Source organism: Molossus molossus, unplaced genomic scaffold, assembly GCF_014108415.1.
Source record: "Molossus molossus isolate mMolMol1 unplaced genomic scaffold, mMolMol1.p scaffold_m16_p_11, whole genome shotgun sequence".
In the NCBI taxonomy this organism is placed as follows: domain Eukaryota; kingdom Metazoa; phylum Chordata; class Mammalia; order Chiroptera; family Molossidae; genus Molossus; species Molossus molossus.
Genome location: NW_023425346.1, coordinates 84,442,064 through 84,457,937, shown reverse-complemented (window position 1 = coordinate 84,457,937; position 15,874 = coordinate 84,442,064). Strand labels below are relative to the sequence as shown.

Below are 15,874 nucleotides of genomic sequence, written 5' to 3'. Positions count from 1 at the left end.
TTGTAAGTTTAAATGAAAGGAAAATTTTCAGATAACGGAGACTATTAAACATTGAAGTGAATGTTGTGGATGTTCTGCTATGTTGAACTTAATTTTTGAAGGGGCTTTAATATACAGTATTATAGCCCAGTTCAGGCAAAGGATCAGATTAAAGGTTTTAAAAACTGTGATCTGTGTTTTCATGCAGTTCCCCTGACTTTTGTTAATTACCTTGTCCCTAGGGCACTCACGTCGCCTCTAGAGTACCTTTGAGGTATTGGCCCTGCATATACCTTGGTTTTTGTCCTTTGTGTTGATAATTGTGGTGGTGGTTTTTTGTTTGTTCTGTTTTCTTTTTGTTTTGTTTTTTAAAGTTAAGCAAAGTTTGGAAAATCTCTGAAGAGGCATTATTTTCTCCAATTTTATTCAGTTCTCGCAGTAGAAATATGAATATGTTTATTTCTCAATGCGGTCTTTTTTCTTCTCCAGATTAAAAAAAAAATTTAATTCTCATGAATTATCTGGACTTGAATTTGTTTTCGTAAAAGTAAAAAAAATAAATAAAAGAGAACAAAGGTAGAAAATATTGGGCACATTTGCACGTTACATTAAGACATGTTCCCACTCCAGCTACCCAGAAATTAAACCATCCGTCTGGTCCTTTAGAAACCACCCTCCTGTCTCTTTAAACAACTGACAGCGAGAGGGGGGCGGGCCTCCAGAGTGAGGCCGGCTCTGATTGGTCCGACTGGGAGGAAGTGAGCGGTGGCGGCGTCGTTTCTGTTATCGTCTGGAGGCTGAGGGGTGAGAGGCCGAGGCGGGGCTGGGCTTCTGGACACTGCTCGGCGCTTCTAGTCGCGGGAGTGGGAAAGTGGGGTGCAAAACGGGTCCCCTTCATCACGGTGGGTTCGGGGCTCTGGCAGCCTCCTTGCGGAGGTGCCACGCCCTGGCGGCGGGGCCCAGGTGGGGTCGGCGTCCACTGGCACCGCCGAGACCGTGCGGCGGCCTGGGGGCCCGCGGGAAAGTGTTGCCCGGGCTCCGGCCGCCGCCCGCGCAGCGGGGCCCAGGACCCTCTCTCAACCTGGGTTCTCTTTTTCCCCTGTTCTGCAGGCTCGCTTCCGGCGTCATGGCTCAAAGGGCCTTCCCGAATCCTTATGCCGATTATAACAAATCTCTGGCCGAAGGCTACTTTGATCCTGCCGGGAGGGTGAGTTTGGGGTGCATCTGCCTGAATCCCTTCCTCCGACGCCCAGTGTTTGGAAAGGCGCTCAGTTTTGCCTGAAAGGGATGAATATCCCTTAAAAAAAAACAAAAAACATGTAATTCGATAACCATATAAAATATATATTTTTAACTTATTTTTATTTTTTCCATCACCATTTATTTTAAATATATAAAATGCATATTAAAATACATAATTTGAGCCCTAACATGTGGAATATCAATAAGGAATCATTGTTAATATCATTGAAATAACCTCATTGATATTTTAAGTTATATTCAAAATAATTTGTATATTCAAAGGCGGATAGGCAGTTTATATACCATGTTATTTAAAATTTTTTACCTTTCTGATTTGCTTTTTTAAGGAGAGGTGAATATCCTGATGATATTTCACATGCACCCGTTTAATTGCTTTATGATTTTACACAAGTATAGACAGAGTGATGATGGAACTAGAGTATGTAGTCAAGACATCTTTAGACTGAAAGTGCTGAGAGAAATTTGGGACATAGGCCTGAAATTCTTTGTACCATTCCTACTTTTTGCGGGACATCCCCACAGCTGAAAAATACTAGTAAATTAAATTGGCCTGCAGCTCACAAACTACTGTATAAAAGAGAAACTGGATGTGAGTTACCAGAGACCAAGGATGATTTCTCATGTCTCTTTGGGGGAATGTAATTAAGAGAGAATACAGTTATTCTTAAGAATACCTAGTTGAGAAATCCTAAGAGGGAATTAGATTGGGTAAGTGACCCCTTTAAATGCACACACATTTTTTTTTTTTTCAATTTTACCAGTTTATTTCTTCCAAACTCAGTTATGTGAAAGCATTTCACATATGATACAGTGCGCTTTGGTTTTTCATGTCTATCAAGTTTATGTGACTCTGTTGATTTTCTTTAAACACTCATCATTATAGATTAATTTGGGTCAGTAGAGCTGGTAGGAAGGATGTCAGAGATGAAGAGGAGTTGTAGGATAGAAGGTACTAAAATGTATATGGAGCTAGAGTCAGTCTGATTCTTTTAAGACCAAAACAGCTGCCCAAACAAAGCTTATAATTATCTTGAGGTATATGGCTTCCTTTTGGCCATTTGGACCTGTGTTCTGCCTAGCTCTGCAGATCCTGAAGCTCAAGTATTTGTCTTGTCTTGTTGGAGGAAGACATGCTGTTTCATGTTAACTTGGCAAAGAGAACACTTGAGGAAGTATCCTAATGACAAGACCCATCAGGAAAATGTAGCTCACTATTTGGGCTATTTATAAATTAAATGCTTTTCCAAAAAGTTAACTCTGTTTCTAAGGAGGAAAAAAGATATTCATAAACTTAAACTCTAGCCCCAAAATAACAGTGTAATTTATTGCTTAACACATGGTTTTTGGACAGATCCCTGAAAGAAACTAGCATAAGCTATAAAATTGTTTAACATTGAACACCAAGGATGAGATCTTGGAGATCTGTCTTTCTTAATTTGTTAACACATACATTTTAATAAGGATCTGGTCTGTTTTCAAGTATCTATCAGACAAAAAAAAAAGGGGGAGGGTGCTTTTAGAGACTCTTTACTATTGCTAGAGTTTGAATAATTTTGTGGTCTGCCACAAGCAATCAATATTCTCAGGCAGGTCACCTTTATTAAGTGCAGTTAATAAAGGTGCCAAATAGAAAGTAACTTCCCTTCCTGAGGCTGAAGCATTCTGAGTAAAGCCAAGCAAGATGATAAATTATCCATGATCTGTGAACAGAAGATGACATGTTCTCATGTAGATGCACTCTTCTATCTAGTTGAGATTTATAGATCTTTTGTATTAATATTGAAGTATATTTTATCTTACTAAATATATTTTTAAAACTTTTGGAAATCTTAACCTCTTAGCAGAAATTGTTAAATAATGGGAGGATGGCGTTCAAGCAGTGTGGTTCTTCTGAGTGTGCAATAAGGGATCATAGAGAAGCTTCAGAATAAATAATCCAGATGTGGTTGATAGTCCTATTTGCCTTATCAGAGATGCTCTTCAGAATAAAATTTAATATCTTATTATTAATAATAATTCTATGCTGTCTTATTTTTTCAGTGCTAAGATGCCCTTTTTAGAAGACTAGATTGTGATACTAACAGATAATAGTTAGGTTTGTTTTTACAACACTTACATAAGTAAATAAAACATTTCCTTGTAATGTTCCCTGGCATTGTTTTGAAATTGTACTGCTTTGTAAAATCCAAGTCCGAGAATCACAGCAATGCCTAAAATTATTGAGGGATACATTAGAGTGACCTTTTAAGATAATTGATTCAGTGTATACAGAATCAAAATGCTTTTCATTTGCCTTTAGAACGAATAACATACTGATTGTGTGGGCCTCACAGTTTGCCTAGCATCTGTGGGCCTTCATATGGTTGTCTCTAACCCCCTTGCACCAGCCTTAGTGTGCTTCAGCCCACATCTAAATTATTACTTATTATAAATCCTGGACTGCTTATGATAGTAACAATGTCAACAATTGCATCCCTGAATGCAAAAGACCTGAGACATAAGATATCATTTTATCTGCAAAGAACCTGTTCAGATTGGTGGGACAGGTATTTTCCTGACTTTGCAGAGGTAACTGAAGCGTAAAGACCTTATGAGTTGAGCAGGATCACCCATCTAATAGCCATAAGGACAAAGCCAGGTTTGTTCAGTGAGCAATATTTATGCTCCTACTCTGCCTGGTGCCGTGCTGGGAATGGGTTTTTTAATGCTTGATTTGATGTTCTTATAAATGAATTTTTTTTTAACCTCACCCTAGGACATTTTTCCATTTTTTGTTCAGATAGAGCGGGAGGGAGAGAGAGGAAGAGAGAGAGAGAGAAACATCGATGTGAAGGGACACATCGAGTGGCTGCCACCCGCACGACCAACCAGGGCTGGGGACAAACTGCAACCGAGGTACATGCCCTTAGCGGGAACCGAACCTGGGTCTCTCTGTACCGCAGGCCGACGCTCTAACCGCTGAGCCAAACTGGCCAGGGCTTATAAATGAATTTTTATAAATGTTTATCCTCATTTGTAAAAAAACAAACCCAATTAGCATATTTCTTTAGGAAATTAACATTGGTACAGTTTAAATACTAAAAATCCAGTGGCTTGTAGACAGCAAACATCTTCTGACTTGTAGTTAATTTGATAAAATAACTTTTATTGTAATAAAAAAATAGTGGTTTAAATAATAGACGATCTCTACTAGGTGGAAATTTCTGTGAGCCAGTATATCATTGTTGGTCTGTTTTAGTAGTTAATTAAAATTTTTATGTAAAACACTGAAGTGACAACAAAAATACAGTTGACCCTTGAACAGTGTAGGGAATTAGGGACGCTGACCTACCGAACAGTCAGAAATCTGAGTGTAACTACAGCCAGCCTTCCACATACTGGATTCCCAACCAAGGAGTTGACTCTTGAGCAACACAGGTTTGAGCTGCACAGTCAAGTGAGAAAACCCACATAAAGGTGGACCTGCACAGTTCAGACCTGTGTTATTCAAGGGTCAGCTATATTTCCTGCCTGAGGAGTAGTTACTTTTAAGTTTTGTTACTTTGTTGTGCTGTTTAAGAATAAAATACAGTAAGTCCTAACTGTGACTTTAAGCAAAACAACATATAACAAAACCAATTTTACCATAGGCTAATTGATATAAACAAGGGTTCATTCAATACAATATATTTCTGGCCACAAAAACATCATCAAACTTCTATATAAAGACCCCAAACACTTCTAATATTAAAAATTGAAACAAAAGTGATCTATACATACATTTGAGAAGGATTAATAGAAACAAGTCTGATAATTCTCTAACCCGCTTAATCAGGTTCAAGGTTGGGGGTGGTGGGAGCCTATCCTGGCAGCTCCGGGCACAGAGCAGGAGTCCACCCTGGACAGGACACCCTTCCATCCCAGGCCTCACTCACACACTCACGCCCACACTCAGATGGGGACAATTTAGATGCCACTTCCTCATGTACATCTATGCCATGAGGGAGGAAATGAGTGTTTCCAGAGAAAACACACAGACATGGGGAGAACAGGCAAACTCAACACAGACTGCGGACTCAGCAGGAATTGATTTTTTTTTCCTCATCAATGTTCTAATGAAGCAACGTTGAATGATGACATTATTTGAGGACCTGCTGTAATTGTCCAGTTCTCCCAAGCAGAAAAATGTGGCCTAAGTGGAAATAAAGTACCCCCCTATTTTTGAGAGCCCATAGTTCAAGAAGTCAAGTGGCCCATCTATTTGATGTTTGTTTTCCTCTTAATATTTACAGCTGACTCCTGAGTTCTCACAACGCTTGAACAATAAGATTCGAGAGCTTCTGCAGCAAATGGAGAGAGGCCTGAAGTCAGCAGACTCTCGGGATGGCACCGCTTACACTGGCTGGACAGGTACGAAGTGCTGGCCGTGAGCTGGCATACGCATGGCAGAAGGGAGCGAAGGCATTCCCTTTCTAGAGCATTCTGGCCAGGACCCTTACATGCTTCCTGCATCTGCATCTGAGTGATAGCTGTGCTCTCAGCCTGACCGTGGGATGTTCTAGATTTTTCTCAGTGCTCTGAACTTAGGGTAGGGGAAGTATATTCATGGAATTCATGCCTGCCACCAATTTAGATGGCTGCTATTCCTGTGAGGAGCAAAATTGATGTTAAGCATTACATAGTTAATTTGGAGATGAAATTTCAATGCAAAAAGTCCCACAGTACAATGTATGAAATACACATAAGGAGAATGTATCCACCGGAAACAAAACATGTCCAAAAGTGTTATTATTAATAAAAAATGCTACATAACGGAACTACACAGAACAAAGGGTATAAAGTATAGATTCCATGGAGTAATCCTTCCATGCAGTCATTGCTAGTTGGTTTGCATTCACTGTTTTGCCCGTCATTGAGAGGTTGGAGAAAATGTAGGAAGGAGTGGTACATAGATATCAAAAAGGTAAGAGAGAAACTGAAGCAGGAAAGTTGAAGAACTGCAGTTAGGTTGGTAATGTGAAGAAACAGAAAGACCGTTTTATAATCTTGAAGAAAGCACAGTGTAGAGACTCAGCATTTCCCAGTTACTCATATATCATTATATAAATGTATAATCTTTCAGGGACATTTAAGGTCAGTATTTTATAAAATAAGAGGAATGGATGGGCCCTTCCTCTTATAGTTTAGGTTTCTTTTTCCCTTTTTACTTCGTTTTTGTTGATCTTCACCCAAGGATATTTTTTTCATTGATATTTAAAGAGAGTGTAAGGGAGTGAGGGAGAGAGAGAAAGAGAAACATTGATGTGAGAGAGACACATTGATTGGTTGCCTCCTGCACGACCCCTACCAGAGCCAGGGATCAAACCTACAACCCAGGTACATGCCCTTGATCAGGAATTGAATCCGAGACCCTTCTATCCATGGGCCAACGCTCTAACTGCTGAGCCAAACTGGCCTGGGCTAATTTTATGATTTTTATGATTTTTGTGGATTTTAGAAGTTTAACACAAGAAATATTAACATGAGAATAAAATGAAAGTATTTGCTTCAAAATGGAAATGATAACAGTTGTCATTTATTATCTATATACATGTCCCAGGTATGCTGTAATTGGTAGATTAATTTTGTTAATAAACACTACTATTCTTTATTTAAAGTTATGAGGATTTGAACAAAACAGGACAAGTATAATGTAGTAGTTGAGCATTAACAAGTGATTACTATATATTAATACTCAAAAACAAGAATTCAGTACTTTAATAATAAAATATAATGAATAAATTTTGGTTCCCAAGGGATTGACGATCATCATTATGCAGTTTTGTGATCATTTGACTGTTGACGGGCAAGAGTAAAGATTAAACCACTATTCTTACTAATAAAATGTTACTAGGATTGTCATTTGAATGACAGGAGCCACAGGGCGTGTGCATATATGTCAGTAACTAACGTTACATGCCAGGCACCGCTCTAAGTGCCTTGCGTTAATTAATTAAGTCTCAGAAGAACTGTATGGCATGCATACTATTCATAGCCCCACTTCACAGATGAGAAAAGTGAAGCAAAACAAAGCAAGGCTGAGTGTCTGTTCATGGTTACAAAGCTAGAAGGTGACAAAGTTAGGATTCAACCCAGCAAGCCTGGCTTTAGAGCACCTGCTCTTTGCAAAGAATTATAAATAGAGAGAATAAGAATGAGTGTGTGTGTGTGTGTGTGTGTGTGTGTGTATGTGTGTGTTTGTGTTTAGATTCCACTTGTACATTTGGGTTTACAGCATACATTTTATAAGTGAGCATCTACACATAAGTTCTCAGATGGAGTTTTTTAAGCAGTCACAACGTGATGATACTCATCTGTACAAACTTTTAGAAATGGCTAACAGCTAGTCAGTTTTAAGTGTTTTAGAAACATATAATCTGTGATAAAAACATGAAAGGAATTTGGAAAGAAAGAGGGAAACAGCTTATTGGACAGGCAAGAGTATTTACTATTTAAAAGTCTATAGGAGAGTGTTATTTGGTATTGGACATAAAGTAAACCCTGGAGAGATGTATGGGCATTTGCATATAGAAAAGTGAAATCTCCAGTGTTGTTCTATAGAAGGTGTTTCCCCCCCAATCCTGAATTACCATATTAAGTTGGTTTCAGGATAGAAAATTAACTGGGCCAAAACAGAAGCTTTTCCTCATAATTGTTGTATTTGAAAAAGCTTATTGAGGATTTTCTTTTGTGAAATAGTACCCAAGTCTGAAATCAATCGGTAGCTCCTGCAGCTGTTAATAAGCCATATTTGAAATAAACAGCTTCAGTGCTTTTCACTGAAAGCCTCCTTTATAAAATGAGTACATTGAAGTGTAATGCATCATGATATTGATACGTGCCATGTGCCAGCAATAACATTGAGTTGTTCATTTCTAGCCTTAATCCTTCTCTGGTAGATTTGCTTATAGTATATACTCCTATTTTGGGAAGCATTGAAGAACTGTTCTGTATATCTGTACACATAGCAGCAGACAGCATAGAAAAATAGCACACAAGGAGGCCCCTGAAGGTCAAACCTGATAACCAGCTACTGAGTGGTCCTAGGTGATGTCCAGGGATCTGTGGGGAATCATCACAGAGCATGATGCCACCTGCATTAGGCTACTCTGGGCTTTATTCCAGGGAGATTGTAGGTTCTAGCGGGGAGAAGACTTTTAAAGGTCCTTATAAAATGGAAAGCATAAAACACTGGTGAGGAATTGTTATTATAAAGGATTAAATGAGCAGATGGAATATTCTTGTTAGAAATGCATTTAATAGAAAAGATTGCTTCCCTTTCAGGTAACATGGTAAAAGATTAAGTAAACTAAAGGGGTGGCTGATCTCACTAGTATCTTTAAGAGAGAATGAGGGAAAGTGCTAACCCTCATTTAATTTCATTTTTCCCACTTTTAACTGTGATGATTCCTAAGGGAAATGATAATCAACTTACACTTTGAGGGGAAAAAATACACACAGGACTCTAGAGGCTTTAGTTCTGAAAGACATGACCCAAGCTTCTATAACCAACTCACATTGCTAATGAGGCTAAGATTGGCATGTAGTTTCTCTTTTCAAGTATTAGATAACATTTTAAATAAGAGGATATGCAGCATAATCCCTAGAGTAATATTAACTTGCGCTGTAAATGTAAGTCATTAAAGTGTTTCAGGATGCTGTTCTCTGATCTGCCTTTGAGCTACAGCTTTAGCATGTGGGTCTTAGTTTCTGCTGATACCAGGCGTATTTGAAAGAAATCACTCTGGCCAGGTGTCTTTTCTTTGCAATTTGACCTCCTTATTAAGTAGCTCTTCATCAGAGCCAGCATTTCAGTGTTTAATTTGAGCCCTGAACAAAAGTCCTTCCCCTTCATGAGAAGCACCTATGCCTCCCAGCAAGCTCTGGTAGGACAAGCAGAAGGAATCCAAGGCGTGGATCTGCACTGGGTTTATTAGAGCCCTTCACAGTGACCACTGGATAAATAAGTGTAGCAAGAGTGTCACCTGCTTTTTTTCTGCCTGCACTTTATATGGTGTTGATGTCATTGTGTTACACTCTCTTTAAATTGCTAAGACACAGTGCTGAAACCACTGTAAGGGTTAGATGCCTCCAGTGTGCTTGGGTGAGGCACAGAGAGCAGGGTGAGTGTTTGTGGATTGACTAGAAGGAATGGCAGGAAGGAAAGAAGGAATACATATCTAAGCAATTTGATTTTTACAAACCAAAGAGACTGAGGCTGTGTCTTGTCATTTCATTCCAGTAACTTCACTTAACACAATGCTAGGTCTATAGTTGGTGCTTAATAAATATATGCAGATGGATGGATGGATGGAGAGTGTGCTGCTATTGCTATTCTAGCTACCACCTTTGAGAACTAAAAACAGTACCTTACAACTGGGTAGAATGGGGACGGGTAGGAATTCAGTGTTAGTTAATCACATCTCTTTCCCTTCAACCTCTGATCTAATTGAGAAATGAACTCAGAAATTAGATAGGGCTTTGTAATTGGTAAAGCTGGGTAAAGAGCTTATTGTTTAGATCTGGATGTTAAGTGGGTTTCTTCCTTGCTCCTTGATTTGAACTTACCTCCCCAGACTCAAACAGAGCATCTGGACAGCCCAAGGTACGGATTACCACATAAGGAACAGGAGAGAGGAGATGGCAGAGAGCCCCAGGACAGAGAAGACTTCCAGCAAGTTCAAGAGTGAGGCCACATAGCACACTTTCCCAGCCTCCCCAGTCAGAGGAGCCTGTGAGGGAGGAGAAAGGCAGAAAGTAGGAACAGGGAGAGTATGGTTCTCTCTGTACTTTCTGTCCCTTTAGATCTGGTATCAGAGATCAGGTATCAAAGTGACTCGTTCGACACATTGCGGTTCACATTGGGCATTTGGGATTGGGAGGCTTGGACGTTTATTAAGTAGTTAGTATGCACTAAGGACTGTTGTAGTGATTAGCATGATTCATAGTAACTATGGAGTAGCTACTGTTTCCGTTTTGCAGATGAAGATACTTGGGCACAGAAAGGTTTAGTAAATGGGTCAAGGTCACACATCTGGTAAGTGGCAGAGCCAGACAGTGAGTCCTTAGCTCATTCTCTTTTTTTAATATTTATTTGAGAGAGAGCAAGAGAGAAACATTGATTTATTGTTCCACTTATTTATGCATTCATTGGTTGCTTCTTGTATGTGCCCTGACCAGGGATGGAACGTACAACCTTTGCATATTGGGACAATGCTCTAGCCAAATGGGCTACCCAGCCAGGGCCCCTGGGCTTGTGCTCTTAATGACTACTGTGCTGAGGGATTTATCACTCACATAGCAATGTGAGTAAAAGACTAGGAGCACTTCCTAATCTGACAGTTACAAAGCAGTACAGTGCAGGGCTCTGTGGGAAGGAGGAAGAAAGCATGATGTCTTTAAATCTCTCTTCCTATTGGACAGTCAGCTCTGCAGATAGATTCAGGAGAAAAGACGCATCTTCAGAGCAATCATTTGCTCTCTTCCATTTCTCTTCCACTCCTTGTTTGGAGCAATGTTGTTAAATTAGGAGCAATGTTGTTAAATTAAGGCTGTGGAGTCTCAACCAGTTTCCTCCCAGATTACCTGGATTGAAGGTGCTGGAGTGTTTGGAAATCCAGCAGCTCACAGTGCTTGGCTTCATCCAGAGGACAGTGGTGGTACTAGTCGGTGCAGTGTTCACAGGCGGGCTTTGTGCAGAGCACTGTGCACAGTCACTGTGGTGACGGCCTGAGAATCCTGCCTGGAAGACAGCTGTGCTTTTGTTGAAGAAATGGAAATGCATGCTGTCAAACACTCACAAAATTGAGAAACAGTTTCAAGTAACGCATTATCAAGTACTAACCTGAGATAGAAAGACAGATGGTCATATTGTATGAGGTTAATCAGAGGGAATTTCCCTTATATTTTCACAAATCTGAAAAGAAAAAAGACATATAAATTAATGAGCATTTAAAGTTTCAGCTAGTGAACAATTTATTTGAAACTTATAACAACCCATCATCCCTCCTTTAGGGATTTCATGTCTTCATGTCACTCAAACTATTGTGACCCATTCTTCAGCGTTAGCTGAGCACCTCTTGTGACTCCAGCAGTATCTATAGTCTGAACATGATTTTTCTACCAGAGTCCCTGAAGAGAGTCTTTAAAAGTCCCTGACCTGTAAGGAAACACATTATAGAGCTAAAGTATTATGGCAAAGATTTGTACATCAGTGTGGACTGATGATAAATGAAGAATGTCAAGGAATCATCTCTGAAATGCAGATTACAGAGAAGTGTTTTGAAAGGTTCATACATCTGTGGGGATTTTTATCATCTCCATATATGTTTGAGACATACCGGGACTTGATTGGTCAAAATGAATAGGACTAATGATCCCTCAGAAATTCAAAGGCTTAGTATTAATTACTTCTCAACAGCTGGCTATATTTATAGCACTACTGGGTAAGTAGCTGAGTAAGGAAATCGCAGATTTAGAAGTGTCCCTAAGCAGTTTACCCTCCCTTCACAGAGTAGTAGCTACAGAAGGAAACAGAATCGAAAAATCTGGTTCAGTTTCTGCACTGAAAGCCAGAATGGATTTCTGTTATAGCACAATGTTATTTGATCTTCGCAGTATATACATTTTTCTTTTCACTAGTTGTCAACGTTTCCAAAAGAAGAGGTGTCTAGGATGAATGAACTGTGTGGCAATGCCAGACTTCCTGAACTTTGTATGCAGAATAGCATCTCCCCTCTGTTCAGAGCAGCGCTGTCCTGAGAACTTCCTGTGGTGATGGAAATGTTCCTTTGCTTTCCATATGGCAACCACTAGCCCTGTGGCTATGGAGTGTTTGAAATGTGGTTAGTGTGACTGAGACATGGAATTTTAAATATTGTTTACTTTCAATTAACTTTAGTTTCTGTAGAGTCTAGCATGTTGGACACCGCACTTCTGAGCAACCAGGAACCTAAGATCAAAATAATAAATGTCTGGGTTTCTTCTGGCTTCTCAGACCACAAAGGAGGTGATAAGCCTAGTTTTTGTTTTTCAGTCAAACACAACTGCCACTTGCATTGGATTAATGAGTCTTCCAGTCCAGCTGCTCCTGAAATGCATCAGGGACTCATTGACCACTTCAGTTAACACATTTCCCACACATTTGGAGGACATTTGTCCAATCTCTCATTTCTGAACTCCAGACTCATGTATCTACCTGCCAACTTGACCTCTCCACTTGAATATCTAATGACTATCTCAAACCTGACCTGTCCCAGGTTTGGCTCCTCTCTGCCTCCTCCCCACCAGGCCCCACGTTGGACACTTGTAGTGCTCACCATGTCTTTTGTCGCTCCTTCTGTGTTCATGGGAGGATTAGACCCACCCCCACCTTCACTGTAGTTAGGTGAGGCTACCAGTTCTGGACTAGGGGCTGCAGGTGGAAGCAGCATGTGTCACTTCCAAGCCAATGCGTATAATTGCTGGTATGATACCCTGTCACATGATTCATGTGGTACATGCCTGGGATCCATTTCCTAGATAACTGGATAGACTGTCCTATTAAAGTTCTGCATGTTCAATCCCATTGTGGAAGACCTGGACTAACACATATGGCCAGTTTATCTTTTAAAATCCTTTTGTTGAATACTACTCCTTTATATAAACTGTCAGTGGATTCGCATCAAATCTAAATCTCCATGTCTCCTTTTCAATAATTCAAATCCCCAAGGAGCCCAACCTTATTAACCAGGTCATCCCCTAGGCTTCTTGTCTACAGGAAGTTGCTCAGATAATTGCACTTGCTGGGAGTACTCTCTGCACCTGCTCCACTTCCATCATTTCACATAGGAAGCCCCCCTTTCAGTCTATACCCACCATACCTGCTCCTTGGTGGAGGGGATACTCTGCCAACCTCTATCCATCTTTCTTCACCAGGTCAGCTTCCAAGGGTGTGAATAACTAAAGAATTAACATGCCATTCCTGGAAAAATTACTGACTTCATTTATTTGATTCTAAAAGGCTCTTTATTGATTGGTTGTTACTGATGTTGCTTAAATTTATCTGGATTTACGTGTAAAATAGAAGTGGGATCTCGATAACAAATTTCATATACCTTTTTAGGGAATGAAGTAAGACTATCCAGAATGGGAATAATCATTTGTTCCTAAAGGAAATTACTCATTACTTAACAGAATTAGGATATTATCCCAAATATGTATTGCTCATCTTTAATGACTTTAGGATTACTAGGACAATAATGGATTAGATTTTGCTTTATTTTTTTCTCAGCATGTCTCTCTTCATATGGATTATTTTCTCTTTTATAATATGTCAATATGTTCAAGTCATGTATGAGCAAATCTAACAAGATAGTAAAATTAAGACCCAAAGCATTAGTTTCCATAGCTTAATGACAGTAGATATGGAGTGGACTAGCTAAGAAATAGAAGAATATTGCATTAAAATTTTATATCAATGAAAGTGTCAGAATTCATCTAGATGCAAATGGGGAGTGGGAGGGCTTTCATTTTTTTTTAAATAAAAGCATTATAAAATAAAAACAATTTGGAGCATATTTTTACAGTTAAACACATTCAAAATTTAAATCTCATTTTAATCATTTCTGGTCTGGAAGAAAGGGTGAAACAGAAGAAGGAAACAAATCTCCATTATTCTACCTTTTGCTTAGCAAACGGTAGAGAAGGAAATTTTGTCTGCTACTCAAATTTAAGCCCAAGAATTCCCTTGATTAACTAGTATGCACTGTGATGAAAAGAAAAAGAAAAATTATTAAAAAGATTAAACTCTATGCATCATCTTTTGTTGAGCCTCATGACCAGTTTTAATGGTGGTTACCCTAGAAGCCAGTAGGAGTGTAGTTTCTCATATTAAATGTCCTTTAGAGAATGGAATCATCTTTGGGGATGAGTTTATGAATAGATACTACTGTATTCCTCCTTCCCAAGCCTGGCCGTCCCCTGGGGGTGTTTGCCGCCTGGGTGGCTCTCGCCATTGCCCATCTGGAGTCATCTTGACATCTCCCTCTCCATCATTCACCACCAGGTTCCACTGATTTTACCTTCCAGACAGACTTCTTTCCAGTACAGTCTCACTTCATCTCTACTGCAACTGCCCTGTGTCTCACCTGTACTCCTGAAGCATCCTTCTAACTGCTGCTCCTGGATCCACTGATCCACACACTTTTTTCCAAACCTGACAGTGAACTTTTAAAAACCCAGATCTAATTATGCTCTTCTAGTGCTTATAATGGTACTTTTCAAATAAAACCTTAAATCCTAACTCTCCAGCTTCAACGAGCCGTATTCTTTATGATTAGGTTTACCAGCATATGGGGATACACCTAAAATGACAGTGACTTGAACACAACAGAATTTTGTTCTTTTGTGTATAGGCAGTCCAGAACCATTTCACAGTCCTTCAGGATTTAAGCTTCTTTGATTTTAAGGCTTTACCATCCTCACCACAGAGCTACCACTTCCTAGTCTAATGTGTCTGCTTCAGCTACACCATCATAATCTGTATTCCAGCCAGGGGGAAAGAAATGGTGTGTCCCCGCATTCAAGAACATTTTCTGAAGTTACCCCCATTACTCCCATTATGTCTCATTGGTCAGACTTAGTCACATGGTCATACCCAGCTGCAAAGGAGACTGTTATGGGCAGCCCTGTACCCAGGGCATCAGTGTTGAGGGAAAGGGAGATATAGTTTCAGGGACCACTTAGCAGTCTCTATCACAAGAGCTAAATCCTTATCTTTCATAATGGATTGTGAGTCAAAATGTCTGATATAGAGAAATGAAAGGATAGCACATAAGCATATTATTAGCAATATGGAGGCAGCTACGATTGGAAATGGCTAAAATTATTTAAAGTTGCTGCCTAAGGGAGGCAGGAACAGAGTGGGGCAGGAGACTGCATGTGTACATTAAGCCTTGCAGTACTAATTTCTTCCATAAAGAACATATTTATTTTGATAAAATTACATTAGAAAATAGTTTTTTAAAGCCTAGGCTGAGGCCAGGGCTGTGAGTATATAGAAGGATGCGATGAGTGTTTCCCACAGAGCCCTTGAGGATGTGTCTTTATTTCCCACCAGTTATCTGCCAGTGCTCTCTCACCTTCGGTATTTATGATGATGCGTGAATATCGTCAGAGGTTGGAAGATCATAAGGATCAAATCCAAAACATTTGGCCACAGGCAGTTCCTCCATTCTATTATCTTTTTAGCTAAAAGTTTTTATTCATTAATTTTAAAAAGAGAAAAATATCAATTTGTTGCTCCACTTAGTTATGTATTCATTGGTTGCTTCTGGTATATGTACTCTGATCAATGATCAAATCCCAAACCGTGGCCTAGTGGGACAATGCTCTAAACAACTGAGCAACCTGGCCAGGATTAAATTAGGGCACCTGGGGTATAAAATATTGTTGAGGCATTACATGTCTTTGACTTAGGCATTTGTCTTTTTTTGTTGTTGTTGTTGCCTAGACTGATTTATAATAAGCTTGTTTAGGAACATTTTTCTAACTGGCTGTAGCACCCTCACTTGAAACACTTCTCATCTTTGGGTGTCTTGTGACAAGGAAGGTAGACACCTGTAAATTACAACCT

At 39.6% G+C, this 15,874-nt stretch overlaps 1 protein-coding gene across 2 annotated transcripts in view; it reads left to right on the top strand.

Moving 5' to 3' along the window:
* The first annotated feature begins 752 nt into the window (after positions 1-752).
* LANCL1 (LanC like 1) overlaps positions 753-15,874 on the top strand; it is a 32,655-nt gene continuing 17,533 nt past the window's right edge. The window contains exons 1-3 of one of the 2 annotated variants that reach the window (XM_036254905.1): positions 753-783; positions 1,090-1,186; positions 5,514-5,631. In XM_036254905.1, the coding sequence (XP_036110798.1) occupies positions 1,106-1,186; positions 5,514-5,631 (199 nt within the window). In that variant the 5' untranslated portion in view covers positions 753-783; positions 1,090-1,105. Of the gene's footprint in view, positions 882-1,089; positions 1,187-5,513; positions 5,632-15,874 lie in introns of both variants that reach the window. The other variant, XM_036254904.1, reaches the window with a different exon arrangement.